General features: G+C 43.2%; 1 protein-coding gene across 12 annotated transcripts in view; it reads right to left on the minus strand.

Annotated features, from left to right (window-relative positions):
- Positions 1–16,283, minus strand: part of SS4 (starch synthase 4) — an 84,086-nt gene that overhangs the window by 50,755 nt on the left and 17,048 nt on the right. For 9 of the 12 annotated variants that reach the window (XR_016052431.1, XR_016052435.1, XM_088862443.1 and 6 more), the window contains 6 exons: positions 16,203–16,254; positions 14,739–14,861; positions 14,500–14,575; positions 14,218–14,402; positions 13,872–14,066; positions 13,708–13,779 (listed from right to left, as the gene is read on the minus strand). Coding sequence is in view for 7 of the 12 variants with exons in the window: in XM_088862443.1 (XP_088718569.1) it covers positions 13,708–13,779; positions 13,872–14,066; positions 14,218–14,402; positions 14,500–14,575; positions 14,739–14,861; positions 16,203–16,254 (703 nt within the window). In the remaining 5 variants the exon portion in view is untranslated. Of the gene's footprint in view, positions 1–13,707; positions 13,780–13,871; positions 14,067–14,217; positions 14,424–14,499; positions 14,576–14,738; positions 14,862–16,202; positions 16,255–16,283 lie in introns of all 12 variants that reach the window. The other 3 variants (XR_016052434.1, XR_016052432.1, XR_016052433.1) reach the window with 1 other exon arrangement.

The following is a 16,283-nucleotide window of genomic DNA, read 5'->3' on the forward strand; positions in this document are numbered from 1 at the left end:
CTCATATGCACATAAAAAATTAAGCTCACATAAATCAGAAACACTCATTTCAAAAGAGCTCATCCATACTTTTGTAGAGTTAAAATGGTTCCAAAAGAAGATCTTGTGATCTCAACTCCCAGAAAGTAAGACAAGCGACCCAAATCCTCTATCCTCTGAAGGATTAGTGTCACATCACATCATCATAGCTTTTTCCAAATTAATTGGGGTCAGCTACACAAATCTTGGTCCGTTTAGGATTCATGATGAGTTTTGGCAAAATTTTACATTGGATGCCTACCTAACACGACCCAGCCCTTTTACTCGGGCATGGGACAGGTTAAGGGAAAGTTTAAGGCCATCACCCTTCTTAGACCAATGCCACATCACATATCATATGCGAATATCTCCTATAATAAGATCACCAGACCTGCATACAAATAAAAGTCGGTAGTCCACAATCTAAACCATCCATGGAACTTCTCAAACAAAATCGATAGAGTATGTTTAAGAGCTACAAAATTAAAACCAAACAGGACCGACTAGTTCAGATTGAGAAACGGTGAAACGGTACCCCAACTGGTCAGTTCGGGGATCATGAACTAGGGGATCACTAAATCTTGTCAGGAAGCACTTTCTCATACTAGGTTGAAGAAAGCAATGGACGAGGAAAATGGATGCACTCTACTTGAATGATAGATGGAAGCTCATGAGTTACCAGCTAGAAAAAGGACTATTGGGTGTTGATGGGTATACACAGCAAAATATCAACCAGATGGTGTTGGGTTTTGTGGCCTTTAAAAGCCTAGAGAACTTGTAAAAATTATAATTTATAGTGGAATTTGCACTTCAGTGGGAGTGTGTTTGTTGACTGACCATGGGTTAGGCGGTTTATGGCCCTGGTTATGTCCAAAGCCCTTACCACTAGGCATGTGGCACTACTAAAAAGGGTTTACAATGGATCATCCTTTGTTGAGGTCAAAGAGATCCCTAAGGATGATGGTTGTAGGCCAAGAGAATTGTGTGGTCTCCTGTATGTGGTTGTAGACCTGTGAACGCAAGGGCCAAACGTCAACAACCTTCCACACAGCATGTACACATGACAGCGCATTACTGGGAAACAGCCCTATAAAGGGCCACTTGTAAATGTGCATAGAGAGAGCCCCTTTGCACTGCTGTGACGAGTGCTAGATTTGCTCTTAAGAGCGAACTGAAATCCACATTCCAGGATCATGGTTCTATTGTTTATTATCCAACTTTAACAAGCAAAACATGAACCTCTGTATTGAGACTGTAGGTCATGGGTCTTTGTTGGGTTGGATGAGAAAACAATAGTAGATCATGGTTCTTAGGTCAAGTAGAGTGCCCTTATTGTCGCTAATTTTGACCCAAATGGTACCAGTCCACTTCTAAAATATTTTATTTTGATATTAGAAATGTTTCAATGAACAAGTTTTCCAAAATTTTAAAAATTTAGCTGCAATTTGGAAGGGCAAGTGCTGGGCCTAGGATCCATCCCCACATGTGTGCCACCCATAGATGGGATATGGGCCATTGTGGGGACCGCTTAATCTCTTGGGGGATTCTCTTATTTATGTGACATGTCTTTTTTTGTTAAAGGTTATTTTAAGGGAAACTTTAAATATTAAAATATTGTTTTAATTAGAAGTTTGGTTTGACAAAAACTCTAATTATTTTGACTTCCTACAAACTTTGGAAAGATATCAAGAAAATTTTGGATTGGTTATAATTCTAATTTAAATATAAGGGGACAAGGTTCCTAATAATCCTTACAAAATCATGATGTTTGATTTGTGGGATGGATGACTTAAATTTGTTATCTCTCACCCCACAGATCTTCTAAGTTCCTATTCGTCAAGCTGTGTCATCGGATTGGCAATATCTAAGGAGGAATTCTAATCCAAATAGAAGAAGGAATTTTTTCAACTTAAACATCATCGAGTCCCTCTCTCTCAAGACACATATTTCTCTCTCCTCCATACACCAACTATCTCTCTCTTTCATTAATAATTTGTTTCTCCCTCTCCCCCTTCCCTAAAGGGTCATGCCACCCAAAATTTGATAAGACAAGAGTGGCACATTGAAACCCTTATTAGGGAATCGCAGTGTGTTGTGTATCAAGACCAATGAAGGTAACTTCAGGTACCTTCTTGTGAGTCTTCCCAGCATATTTAATAATTTTTCGGTCATATTTCATATTTTTCTGTGAATTTCTAGGAACATTTTTTAAGGAGGCAACCTTTCATAGGCAAAAGTGTGCCATCGGTTACGGAACCTTTTTGGGGTGCTTTTAAGGTCATCTCCCATGTTGGACCATTGAGGGGTGCTTTTAGAGTCTTCACCCATGTCGGACTCTTCATGAATGGCATATATGGGAGCCATATCATGAATGGCATATATGGGAGCCATATCATGAGTGGCCTCTTGGTTTGCTTCACATAATCGAGTTGGTCATCGGACGACAAGAGGACTTGTCGAGGGATGAAATCGTACAAAGTCGAAAGCAGAGGTACCGGTGAGAGGAATACTGATTCAACGGGAGGTTGAGGTATTCTTTTCTTTCGACGAGGAACCCTTGAAGCACATTTACCCTTCCCTTTCTTGCTGGCAGGGACGGTGTGCGTCGATGGTATGGCATAGGTGCCATAATTGCCTCTCTTTTATGGGCTTTGGTCATGCCATGTCCATGGTAGACTTGACAAGGCTAGGACGGTGAAGGAGGCTCTGCGAAACGAGAGGTTCCAGGGGTATTTACTCAAGTGAGTGAGCTTCTTTGAGAAGTTCAAAGGGTAGTGGGTCAGGCACTTGGATGGGACCCCCTTGTGATGGTGTCGAATTCGTTACAACTAATTGACCATTTGCCATGAACTTTCTCAAGATGGACCTGAAATCCCAGCACTGAGATATATTGTGACCTATTAGCTGATGGTATGGGCATTAGAGATTCTCACACCCTTGGCTTTTTGGGCAAACGAGGGCAGATCATTCCTTCGTTGATGAGAATGGTAAATATCATAGGGAAAAGATCAAGCAACAACTCACTTGGTTGCGCACTCTGAAGATGCTTCTCTTCAACTATGACTACATGGGAGGCCTTGGTTGCCTTAAATGCCTTGTTGAGGTTGTTCAATTGAATTTGTCCATTTTGGATCAGAGCCTCGATGTGATCCTTAATGTGGAAGCAGTCTTCGACTACATGCCCCAACATTTGATGGTAGACACAGTATCTTCTCTGATTCATAAGGCCCACCTCTTCGGGTCTCCTTGGCTCCAGGGGGATTATCATTCCTTGATCCAACAACATTTGTACAATCATTGGGGTCCAAACCCTATTGAAGCTATATTTCTTGTTAAGTCATTCCTTGAAGTCATCACGATAGAGGTTCGGAGGCAGAGGCACCCGATTGTATGATTGGGGCTGTTGCTGCTTTTGTTGAGACTCCCCTTGAGTTCCTAATTGTGGTATTTCTGAGGAGATGTCCAAGGTTTTCATGGGAGTCGTGCTAGCGGGATCTTTGGCATACGTCGGCGTGGCCGTGACCGTCGCAGCGATTGCATCCTTTTGCTGATTACCGCGTAGACCAGGCCAATTGTTACTAAAGTTCTGATTTGTTCCTCCATTTGAAACTGGTGGCTGAGTGCCTCTGTGACGCTTCAACAAGGTTTCAATTCGCACCGCTTTAAAGATCATGTTGGAAAAGGTGACGGGATTGGAAGCCTCGACATGGAGCGAGATCTCTTTCCTCCTATTTCGAACACAGGTTCGAACTGCGTCCGCCTCGGACTTAGGGATGCTTTGGTACACCACGAGGTCCCTCCATCTTTGGAAAAACTTGTCAATAAACTCATTTGGCCCTTGGGTCATGGTGAGGAGTTCAATGGCCTGAACTTCTCGCTCGACCTCATAAAAGCATGTATAGAACAAGTGTTCCATTTCGTCCCATGAGTGGATGGAGTTAGGAGGCAGGCGAGCGTACCATTTGACAGCCGCCCCATCCAAGGTTTCCACAAATTGGCGAAGGAGTAGTCGACTATCGGATGCCAACTCTTAGCATGCCGACACGAAATGTGCAACATGCTGCTGGTGTGAGCCGATGCCATTGAAGACTAGCAACCTTCCCTTTCGGTATGATGGTGGAAACAGGAGCTGATCAATGAAGGTCAGGTATGGCTTTTTGAATGATGTCATCCCTTGCATTCCAGGAACTTGAATGCTTCGAAGGTTTTGGTCAAACATTGATTGGATGTCCTCTTGCGTGACAGCGGGGGAGATAGTCGGAGGAACTGGTATGGCTCGAGGAACGTGAGGGGGAAGTGTTTGTGCCATTGGAGGGGGATGTGGTCTTTGGTCCTCCTCCAAGGATGGTGGCACAATGGGTGAGTTGCCACCGTAATGAGAAACTGTAACAGGTGGTCTTGCGTTCTTGACTTGAGCCTTTTCATGATTTGGTTGAGGTTCTCCATGATGGGGGTCATCAAATCGTAAGGTTCATCAGGCCACCATGACGTCCGCCCTCTCTGCAGGTAATGATGCCCCGAGTGTAGCAGGGGTCTTATATCATTTCGAAGTTCAATCTGGGAGCCCGGGTAGGAGGGCTTGAGGTTGCCCCAATTGAGCTTGGGCTCTCTTTAGTGCTCAAGTGAGCACCAGCTCTTGACGGTCTTAGGACTGTGGTATGAGCTCGTTTGGTGCTTGACAGCCTTGGGATTACGAAGGAGTCGGTTCGTGTTGGTCTTGGACCGTGGAAAAACTAATTCACGACAGTCTTGGGACCGTGAAGAGGTTGGTTCATGACATTCTTGGGACTGTGGCACTTATTTTCTTGGTCCACCGTCTCAGACCTCGAGGGTCAAGCACTGGGCTTTCCCCTTCAATTTTTGGTCCATTGCCGCCCGCAATGGATAGAATGGATTCTGCCTCAATTGATCTACTGGCTCGGCAGATGCCGGCGTTCTTTGCTTTCTTATGGTGACTCGCACACCCTTCTAGTGCTTGATCCTCAGATTCCAGTTGACATGCTCCCAAAATTGGAATTGGGAGTGGGACTTAAGGCGGTTGGCTCATCTTAAGCAAGTTAGGGCGAAAGCCATGAGCTCGGGTAGTGTGATAGCCCAGAGCAAAAGGTTTTACAACTGCCTTAGGAGGCTCATGCCTCCTTAAGGGACAGGGAGGTTTCCCAACCTGTCTTGACATGAATACTTTGCCCCGAATTCTTCCTCGAGGGCCGGCGCGCATATGGGGTATTAATGGTAATGATAGAAGGGTACTCAAAGGGACGGTCTTCGAATACACCATGTGGCGAGGGGTTTGGGTGACCCCACCGTACGCATGGGGTCGTCCAACTACCGAGTCTTAATGCTCGAATGATTAGGCGTCAGCATACCTCTTCCTACCTTGGCCCAGTTTGGGGCTGGCAAGAATTCGACAGCATAACAACCAGCTCAAGCCTTTATGACATTCCCATTTGGTGACCCATACCGTGTTCTTGGCACTCTTGGGGTTGGAGCCCCAAGTAGAGAAAGAATACGAGGGTGCACCGAGGCAGACCCAGGGTCAGACATCCCCAGCCTCAAAGCGGGTGGGTGGAGGCTTGATGAGTGGAGGTGTGATGAGGGTGAGCAGGCTTACGGCGCCGTTGTTTCCTCTTGAAACCAGAGGTTGTCATTGGCACATTCGTGTGTGCACAATGCAATGGTGTGATGATTGGGGCCGACCCGAGGTGGGTGAGAGGGTCCAGCATTGGAGGTGCCGACCTCTCGGTATTGTGCACGTGGTGGGGTGGCTTTGAGGCCACCATTTATGTTGTGCATGTGCATATGTTGGTGTGATCGATGGCTAGGCCATCGATGGTGTGTTTGTGAGTGGGAGGTAGCCTTTGGGCTGCCCCAATTGTAGTGACCAGTGGGTAAGCCACCGGTGGGATGAGGTGCAAGTCGAGTGGCTTTCGAGCCACCCTTGTACATGGGATCGGGGCTCAAGAGGCCCTGTGAGTGTGAGTGAGAGTGAGAGGGGGTAACTTTTGGGCTACCCCTAGGTGAGAGACTTGAAGCCACCCTTGTGTGGGAGACCGGCAGCCGCCAGTGGGGAGACCGGTCGCTAGGCTGCCGGTGTGGTGTGTGTAAGGGTGGGGAGTAGCCTTGTGGTCACTCAGGTGAGAGGTACCAGCAGCTAGGTCACTGGTGTGCTCAATGGGTGAGAGGCACCGGCGGCTACGAGTGTAGAAAGAGTGGGGGATGGCCTTGAGGCCACCTACAAAGGCAACAGCGACTAAACCACCAGTAGCAAAGAGTGGACGTTGAGGGGTGACTTTGGGGCAACCTTGGAGCAACCTTGGAGCATGGATCAACGGGTAAGCTGCCGGTAGCAATGTGCACATGATGGGTGGTAGCCTTTAAGCCACCAATGCATGCCGCACCAACAAGTAGGCCGTTGAAAGGGTCGAGAGATGGTGAGTGAGGGGCCCGAGGGCCCCTCCTCAACCTGATTAGGGCATGAGCCCGGGTGCGAGTAGTTGAACCACTCCCAAAGAAGGTGGGAGGTACGGGTTGGTTAGAAACCCAGCTCCCAAGAGACAAAGCTCGAGGTATGCGGATCGTGAAGTCCCCAACCTGGAAGTATGAGTATTGAAACTCCGGAACTATTTTATCGTGAGTATTTAAAGCAAGGTGAGTTTGTGAATAAGAAGGGTCCAACCTTTAGGGTGGCGCATCCCCAATGGAGTCACCAGTTGGTCCGCCCTGGTTTTCAGCACAAAGGTTTTTTTATTTTTCTTAAAACCATGGAGTCTTGCCTCCCTTGTTTTAGTCTAGAAAAAGAGAGAAAAAGACATGTGTCACACCCCCCTTGGGTGTTTGCCCATGTGCGCATGAAGGTGACCCCAATGCCCACTAGGATAAGGGTTGGTTTGCAAGGTAAGGCTTATCTAGCAGTGATGGGGTCGAATGCAGCTAGGTGTGTGTGCCCTCTTAGATCCCAACGCCTTGGAGCACCCGTGGAAAGCCCCCTGCCTCTTGACTCAGTTTGAAGCCAGCTCCTTCACGACCTTGCCTAATTATGCATGCTTGGTTGGCTCAGGTCGAAGACCCTTGGTTCGTCTCTTCGTCTAAAGAAGGTTTTTGTGCTTGTTTGAGAGATAGAAAGGGATATAGGTGGGTCAAAGTCGGATAGGTTAGGGGCTTGAGATGTTTAGGCTAAGGGGGAAACCACTCAATGAAATCCTCAAGCCTTCTGGCATCACCTCCCTTGGAAGGCGATACGGGACATGACATAAAAGCACTTGGCACTCGGCCTAAGTACCCCGAAGACGTGCCAATGGGTGTCGATCCGCCAGGACGAACCCAAGCTTAACCCATGAACATGTCTCCTCAAATAGTGGGGGTTAGGCAAAGGAATGGGGTAAGGAAGAAAAGTAAAGAAGAGAAGAATAGGTGGAGAAAGTAGAATGAGAGAGCAAAGAAGAGGGCAAGGAGGAAAAAGGAAGAGAGAATAAGAGAGAAGAGAGTGAGACACTCGATGAAATCCTCGAGTCTTTCGGCATCACCTCCCCTAGGAGCTGATACCAAAGACAGGTAATAGGCACTAAGCCTAAGTACCCAGGAGACTAGTCAAGGGTATCGATCCGCCAGGGCGAGCCCAAGCTTAACTCAATGGCCACGTCTCCTCAAAGAGTAGGGATGAGAAGAGAGAAAGAGAGAAGAGAGGAAGAGAAGGGAGAAATGGAGAGCGAGAGAAAGAGAAAGACAAGAGGGGGGAGGGAACAAAAAAAGAGAGAAGGGAGAGGGAGAATAGAAGAGAGAAGAGAGAAGAGAGGGAGAGGAGAGAGGAGCCGGTAAGAGAAGAGAGGGGGGAGAGAAAGGAAAGGTAGAAGAGAGAGGGAGAGAAGGGGGGAGAGAGAAGGGAGAGGGAGACAGGTGGCTAGGCCGCCAGTGAGGGAAGACAGAGAGGAGAAAGAGAAGATAAGAGAGAGAGAGGAGGAGACCGACGGCTAGGCTGCCAATGTGAAAGGGGAGAGAGAGATTGAGAGAAAGAAAGACGGGAGAGGGAGAGGGAAGAGAGAGAGGGAAAAAGAAGAGAAGAGAGAGGAGACCGACAGCTAGGCCACCGGTGTAAGAGGGAGAGAGAGAGAAGAAAAGTGAGACAGAGGGGAGCCACCGATGTGAGTAGGGGAGAGAGAGAGAGAGAGAGAGAGAGAGAGAGAGGGAGAACACCTAGATGGGAGAGACCGATAACTTCATACCAGCACCTAAGTTGAAGAGACCGCGGCTAGGGAGACCAGTACCTTTAGAGGAGGGTAGGTTGATGTAGGATGGAGGGTGTGGGGAGTAGGGACTAGGGTGTATGTATTAGGGGGGAGGGAGTAGGGAGTAGGGAGTAGGGTGTAGGAAGCATGGGTTAGGGAGTAGGGAGTATGGGTTAGGGTGTAGGGAGTATGGATCACGGAGTAGGGAGTAGGGTGTATGGATTAGGGGGTAGGGAGTATGGAGTATGGACTAGGGAGTCGGGAGTAGGGTGTATGGATTAGGGAGTAAGCAGTATGGAGGGTAAGGGTATTCCTCTCTAGAGTAAAGTTTTCTCTCTCCTCTCTCTTAGGTTAAGCACAACTCAACTCTAAGCCTTTATGCTAAATTTTGCTCAACTCAAGCCAACATTTGCTCAACCTTTGAAATATTACAAGTCATGGGTTTATATAGAGTTACTCCTTAAACAAGGGTGTATACTCAAAATCCAACTAAATTGCTAGAAAATAGATTAAAATGAATTAAAAGTGAAATCCCGAAATTGGGCAAAAATGACCAAATCTACCCCTAAAAAATGTGAAAATGACAAATAGGTCCCCAAAAAGGGGCATCTTACCTTCCACATGGTTCAAGGCCTTGCTTCGGGCTATCCGGTGGCGTGTCGAGCGATCTATCGTCATGAAAATTAGATTGTCTCGAGAGGAACGTTTTGATATATATTTTGCATGGTGTCACAAAGTATTACTCGTGTTCTTCAAAGTTTGTACTTTCAGCCAAACCTACAAACTTGAATTTATTGAACGATCTTAGCTCGAATCGCCACTTCTTTGGTCTTCCTTTTTATGGTCAGTAGATATGGAAGTCATTGTGGTCGTTTTGCAAAAAAAAAAACACGCAATTTGGACTCTGAATGACCATTTTATGATTTTTGAAAGTCATCGGAAAATGGTTTTCTGGAGACCCAAAACTTGTGCCTCGATGTGAGCTTCGAACAAATGCCTTCCCAATCCTCATCTGGTGCGTATCTTAGCTCAAATTGAAGCCCTTCGAGTCACGGTCGTAATGGTTCTGTTTTTAGGTTCATCTATCTTCGGGCTTCCAGATATGTCCACGAGAGTGAAGGGAGGTCACGCACACAAAAATGTGCAAAATGTGTTTTCCAAGCAACCACTCTAAGATTTATCTTGGCTCGATGCGTGCCATATGTCAAAATCTTCCTCTCAACGAGGGGAACAAGAACAACATACTAAAATTTGAGTTCAAATCACCTTGGGGCCGATGAGATACAAACTTTGCAAGAATGTCCCATTTTTTTAAAATGCAGTAGTTCCTTACTATTTTTGGTAACTGGTTTGGCTTCCCGCACATGAATAGTAAACGACCTACCCTTTTTTGGAAAGTAGGACCTAGAAAGATCTATTTGAGCTGAAATTTGATATTTAAGGGTTTTTGGGCCTTCTGAATCTGTTTGCGGTGGTCTGCTGCCATCAAAAATCACTATGATATGGCTCTAGTTATGGGGTACCTCGTGCATGTTAGAGAGTTGTACTCCCAACTGAATCTTCCACATGTTTCCTCGTACCTTTGCCAGATCGGGACGAAACTTGGAGGAAGCTCTTGGGACATCAAATTCTGTTATTCACACACCTTCTGGGGACAAGATGACACCATTTAAAATGCTCTTCAAAATTAGGCTTATTTTTGTGCGAGCTTCTGTAGGCCATAGGCATTTTTGGTATCTACGAGCCTGGGTTGCAACCGCCTCCTCTTTTATATGCATGGGGAAATAAGTGCGTCAAAAATACCCTACATCACTCAACTGCAACAGATATGGCCATTTAGCCTCGAGAGCTATTCTGATGCTAATTGAGCAAGGTTTGAATCAGACAAAAGATCTACTACGAGCTACTGCACCTTTGTTGGAAGAAATTTGGTCACCTAGAAAAGTAAGAAAAGAGGGTGGTAGCAAGGTCTAATGCAAAGGCTGAGTATAGAGCAAGTTCTCACACTACAAGTGAACTAATGTGGTTGAAAACATTGTTACGGGAAAAAGGACTCTCAATATTGAGCAGATGTTGATGTTCTTTGACAATCAAGTAGCCATACATATTGTTAGCAATCCAATCTTTTTACGATGGAATAAAATATATCAAGGTAGATTGCCATTTTATTTGGGAGAAACTGGCAAGTAAGCAAATAACAACTCCATATGAGAAGTCAAAAGACCAATTGGCTGATATATTCACCAAGGCTCTTAGTCAAACCTAGATTCAGCAAATTTGTTCTACGCTGCACATGGGTAATATCTATGCTCAAGCCTGAGGGAGAGTGTTAAAGATTAAATTTTTTTGTGGTTGAGTGCTCACTGATAGTGCAGCGTATCCTTGCCCTTTTTACAAACTTTAGGACATTAGGTCCCTTAAATTAGTTACAAGGGCATTTTTATTTGTATCAGCATCATCTATTATAAACAAACATTAAGAGATGCGTGGAGGATTATTCAATCACAAGGGTACTAGATCTCCTCCACGTCACCTCTCTCTCTCTCTCTCTCTCTCATGTCTCTCTCTCTCTTGTTTCTCCTCTTTCTCTCATCTCACTTCTTCCTTTCTTCTTCTCTTTCTTCTACTTCTTGTATTTTTTGTTTATTAATATTAATAATAAAAGTTTAAAGTACAAAACTGCCCCTTAAGTAAGGGAACGACAATTAAGTCCTCAAGGAGTTAAATACAAGGAGAAACAAATCTAAACTTAATTGTTCTCACAAATAAGTTATCAAGGACTTAAATAGAAGGAGAATAAATATAAATTTAATTACTCTCAATAAACTTACAAAGCCAATGCAACATCTACTCCCTTATTTTTATAAAAAGCTCTATCAATGCCTAAATAACAACCAAATTCCGACACACATGAGACAACTATTGAGGAAAGCCCTATACCTCCATTCAATCATGACTTGCTCCCCTCATTTCTCAGAACAAAACCACTTTCCTCCAATGAGCCAATCTCCACTACTACTTCCAATCTATGTCACAAATAGATAAAGACTCTAAAATCATCTCTACCAATCAAATAGATCCACTACTTAATATATTAGGAATATTCTACTGAAAAGAAAAATTGATCATATCAAGCACATATCGTGTTGTTCCTCAATGACCTCCACATATTCATTAGGCCTTAATGGCCTAATATTCCTCTTCTCTAACTACTTCATGTGCCCCTTGTTGGAGACAACACAAGCAACACCCCCTTCATAACACAATATAGTTCTCCCACTCCAACCAGCACATCATATTCCTTCTCCTCAACACCCATAACATACCGTAGGACCCCACCGTCCATACCCATCCTAGGATCATCCACTCTTTTATCCTCTTCCACACCTCCCTAGAATCGTCATCCTCCTAACCTCATTTCATTTCAACATATAAGGGATCAAAACAATCTCCAATCTTCTTCGAATATTACACTATTTCCTTTCCACTCTCTCCAAATGTTACCATTTTGGAAAATTTAATAAGCATGAAGCTTGGCTTGGCTTGAATTGTTTACTTAATCAAGCAAGCTGAAGTTGGATGGTTCAAGCTCAAGTCAAGCTCAAGCCAACCTCAAGCGAAGCCAAGTTGAAGGTGGGAGGTTCATGCTCGAGCCAAGCTCAAGCATGAAGCTTGGCTTGGCTTGAATTGTTTACTTAATCAAGCAAGCTGAAGTTGGGTGGTTCTCGAGTCAAGCGCAAGCCAACCTCAAGCCAAGCCAAGTCGAAGTTGGGAGGTTCATGCTCGAGTCAAGCTCAAGCCAACCTAAAACCCATCCTCAACCCATGCAAACCAAGCTTGAATATGCCCAAGCAAGGCTTCACTCAGCTTCTTAACAACCTAGTAATTAGGGAACCAAATGTACCTTTCAGAACAAAACAAGAATATAAAGAAGTCAAGAAAATTGTGCTTGATACTGATGCTGATGAGGACTGAGTTCTCTTGGACTCTGCAACTAAAGAAGCTTCGGTGCTTCCTCTGCTGCGGGTGCCTTTGGTATGTAAAGAGAGCTCTCCGGCCATTTCCATAAATCACTCCTATTATTTTAGTGGCATATGGTCTTCGTAGATCGCCCTCAGGGTTGATCTGCAATGTGTGGTCCGAACCTAAGTGCACGGATCTCTCTCCTCGTGGGAGCCGCTTCACTGCCACAGAAGCCCCGGACCTAAGCCCATGAAATACTCGGAACAAGGATTGACCAATCCTGGATCGATAACTAAATGCAGATTGAATGGGAAAACTTTTCTGTTGATTCACTGAGGAATTACTGCAAAAAGTACATAAAGAAACACGATTTCGAAAAACTAGGATGACGACCCTTCCAGTGAACCATGGCCCTGAATCATGCCATTTAGGAGCTGACTCTTGTGCAAGCAGGAAATTTTTCTAGCAATAAGTTTGTGTAGCACGCCATGAACTTGATGTCATCGTCATTACTAATCTATTAATTTTTCGTAATTACTTTAATCCTCATATCACAAAAGCAGTTGAATAGACAAAGGGCAAAGGTTTCTACGCCTCCATATCCCTCAAAGATTTTCTGCATACTCCTGAGCAATGTCTCTAACCACTTACTAGGCATGAGTCACCGCTTGGTATCAAGCTGAGTCGACTTGGTATGATCCTACAAGGTTTTATAAGATTCCATGTGGCTAAAAAATTAACATAAAAGATCCATACTTGGCCAAGACAACCCAAGCCAAATCGACTTCGGCAAGTTCATAGTCAACTCAGACTATTTTTAAGCAGTTCTCTAGAGTCTATACTAGCAGCGAGAAGAAAAATGGGCCAAAACCTTAACAAACTCATAATATCAACATCAAAGGAAAATGAAACTCCAATGCAAATAAAAAAACCAATATAATGTTCAACGAAGTCCATTACAAGTTAACCACATTCAACCTCGACCCAAACCACTTAAGAGATCTTGGGGGAGAGATTGACATTAAATATTGTATTATGAAGCACTTGCGAAAACTTATTCTCAATTTCACACTATCAGTGTTGGACTCACATTCATGAAATTTTGGGGATGACAAAAATTCTTTAAACCAAATCAAACAAAAAGACCTATAGTTGCATGTAGAAATATTGATATGCGTAAGAAAAAAGACACTACTCAATAAAATAAAAAAGGCTGCTGCTTGAGGGAAAAATACATGAAAAAATTACTTATTAAAGAAACATGAGTAGAAGAGGAGAGTTCACCAAAGAATTATAAAGCCAAAGATCCCTCAACTCCCAGGATGAGAAATTATCTACTGAAAAATCAAAATTTACATGTAAATTTGAATCCAATGTTTTTAATTGATTCTTTGTGGACTATTACAGACCAAAATGTTTCTAAAACAAAAAAAGAAACAAGTTGAAAATCATTGGTAAGTTAAAGGACTATTTTCATAAATTCTATGCCAATGTACACTCATACCTCCGGAGTCCGAACCTCCTGGGCATAAGTTGGGGACACAGTTGTGACAATGTTTGAAAACACAATTCCGCCCTGAAATATATGAATTTGTTCAGTTTCTACAACTGTAAACATGTATTTGAGGTCTAGAAGAAAAATAACACATGAATTTTAACAACTCGTACCTTAACAGAGTTCACCAAATGCTGAGACAAATTGTCCTGCATTCTATCTGGTCTATTGAGTTGATGAACATCAAGACCACAGGATGTTAACTCAGACGTAGGTGTTGTCCCCTGATATTCAAAGTTGTGGCATGTAAAAGCAATTCGAGCTGAATTAAGTCCTTTGGGTGTATAGATATCCCAATAAAGGGGCGCCTGTAAGCAAGAACTATCAGGCATTAAAAAAAAAAAGCATCAAACAAGAAGGTTCATCCCTGCAACTGCTAGAAGACCCAGGTTTCATGCAAAAAATCATTTGAAAGAAGGGACAAAAGTAGCACAACTTGAATAAATTAGGAACGCTTACAACAAAAGCTGTCTGCCAGTCATGGCAGTGAATGATATCTGGTTTCTTGCCAGCTTGGAGAAGGAATTCAAGTGCTGCGCGACTGAAGTATGAAAAGCGTTTGAAGTCATCATGCTCCCCATAAAATTGTCCTCGCCAGAAGAACTTAGCAGGATGGAGGGGTTCAATAAAGTAGACGGGGAGACCTTAAAATCACCAGAATCTAACTGTAGTCAGGTACACCAGAAGTCATCAATTTGGTTGCAATTCAGATACACATCAAACAGCTTTAGATTTCAAAACCTTCAATAATCCCACTCCAAACTTTATTCTTGAATAGTTGTCCATCAAAATATGATTGCACCACCACATCTAAAGCCTACAAATGAAGAAAGAAACACAGAGAGAGAGAGAGAGAGAGAGAGAGAGAGAGAGATTGATTATGCTTGCACTGGTTCACCCATTACTTCAAAAGAAAAACAGAATATGTTCTCAATGGATACAAAGAACTGTTTCCAGGATGTCAATTTCAACAAATGTACCTTCAAACTTTGAATCCGATCATATTGCATGCAGTCATATTTTGGAAGAATAACCTCCACAAGGTGTTGTTTCCTCTGTAATGCTTTACCAAGGCCAGATACCACATCCCCCAGACCTCCAACCTTGAGAGTAGTCCAATATTATAATTAGAAAATCAAGCTTAGCCAACTAATGACAGGATAAGAAAAACTTCTGAAACACCACATGAAATTGATGCCCAAGGGATATCTTATGCATGGCAGCATTTCCTCAAAGGACTACAACTAGATTGTAATATAAATACACCAGACATTAATTATAGTAGCTACCATGAGATTCATTCCCCCCCATGCCACAATAGTGAACTGTAACAGCATTGATCACAAACCACAGTTCTTCTTAAATAAGAAAATGAACACATCACCAGATAACTGCAATTCCAGGTGAAGGTAAATCCAAGATAGAAACATTTCTGTTTCCAAGTAATGCAATTCTTAAAACATCTTATTCCAAATTGAATGATTGACATTTCAGTAAGGAAAGAGTTAAGAAACGTGGGCACCACATCCCTAAAGAGTTGTCTCCTGTACAATGTAAATAAGAACAGCAAAAATTTCCAGAATTTTTTCTATAGGTTACATGTGTGTGGTATCTTCTGTTATATTGCAGAACAACATATTACCAATGATAGATATAACCACCTCTGCAGTAGATTAAAACGTACATACTCAACTGGAACCCAAAATGATAGATATCAGTAGAATATTATTTCTGGTGCTAGGAACAAGATGACTTCCCGATGATTGTACAATAAATGGTTGAGAAATTTTGTTTGTTCTTCCATTAGGATAGTCAGCTTGCAATGGAACACCCAAACCAATAGAAAGTAATAATTAGATTATCCTCCCAACAGGGGATGCTGTTAAACAAGTGGGTTTAGTTCATCAACCCCGATCCACAGTGCCTCTTATACGTGACATTTGTATGAAGAACTGTAAATATGTGCCATTTGTATGTAGAGTATATCTACTGATAAGTTATAGCGCTGTACCACATGGGATCAAGGTTGGGTTGGACATTACTCCATAAGCATCCCCTCATTTTATAAAATTTGCTTTGCTCAGCAGAAAACCAAAACATCAAATGCTGTAATATGTTATTAACATTGTGAGAGCAGTGTTGATGGTAGTGCACATCAATATAAGCTCTCCAACATAATACATATCTAACAGAATTTCATCAAAAAAAAAAAAAAAAAAATGCATGTCTAACAAAATTGTTGGAAAAAGGGAAAAATGCAGACACAAAACAGAATAGAGGCCAGATAGATGGAACTAATAACTCAAAAGATGTTTCTAACAAAATGGGGCTCCAACTATAGCTGGGTTTGAAAAATAAGGATGCCCATTGTTGCAACCCCCCTATCTATATCAAAAAACAGAAACTAATTGTTAACTACAATCTTGCAGAAAGGGCAATCTTACCTTTGCCACTGGTGCCATCTCTGCTGCAATATGAATAACATATAAACCCTGACTGCAATTATAGAAAAAAGAATTATTGTC

The sequence above is a fragment of the Amborella trichopoda genome, chromosome 3 (genome assembly GCF_054954075.1).
Source record: "Amborella trichopoda isolate Santa Cruz 75 chromosome 3, AtrichopodaSantaCruz75HAP2 v2.0, whole genome shotgun sequence".
In the NCBI taxonomy this organism is placed as follows: Eukaryota; Viridiplantae; Streptophyta; class Magnoliopsida; order Amborellales; family Amborellaceae; genus Amborella; species Amborella trichopoda.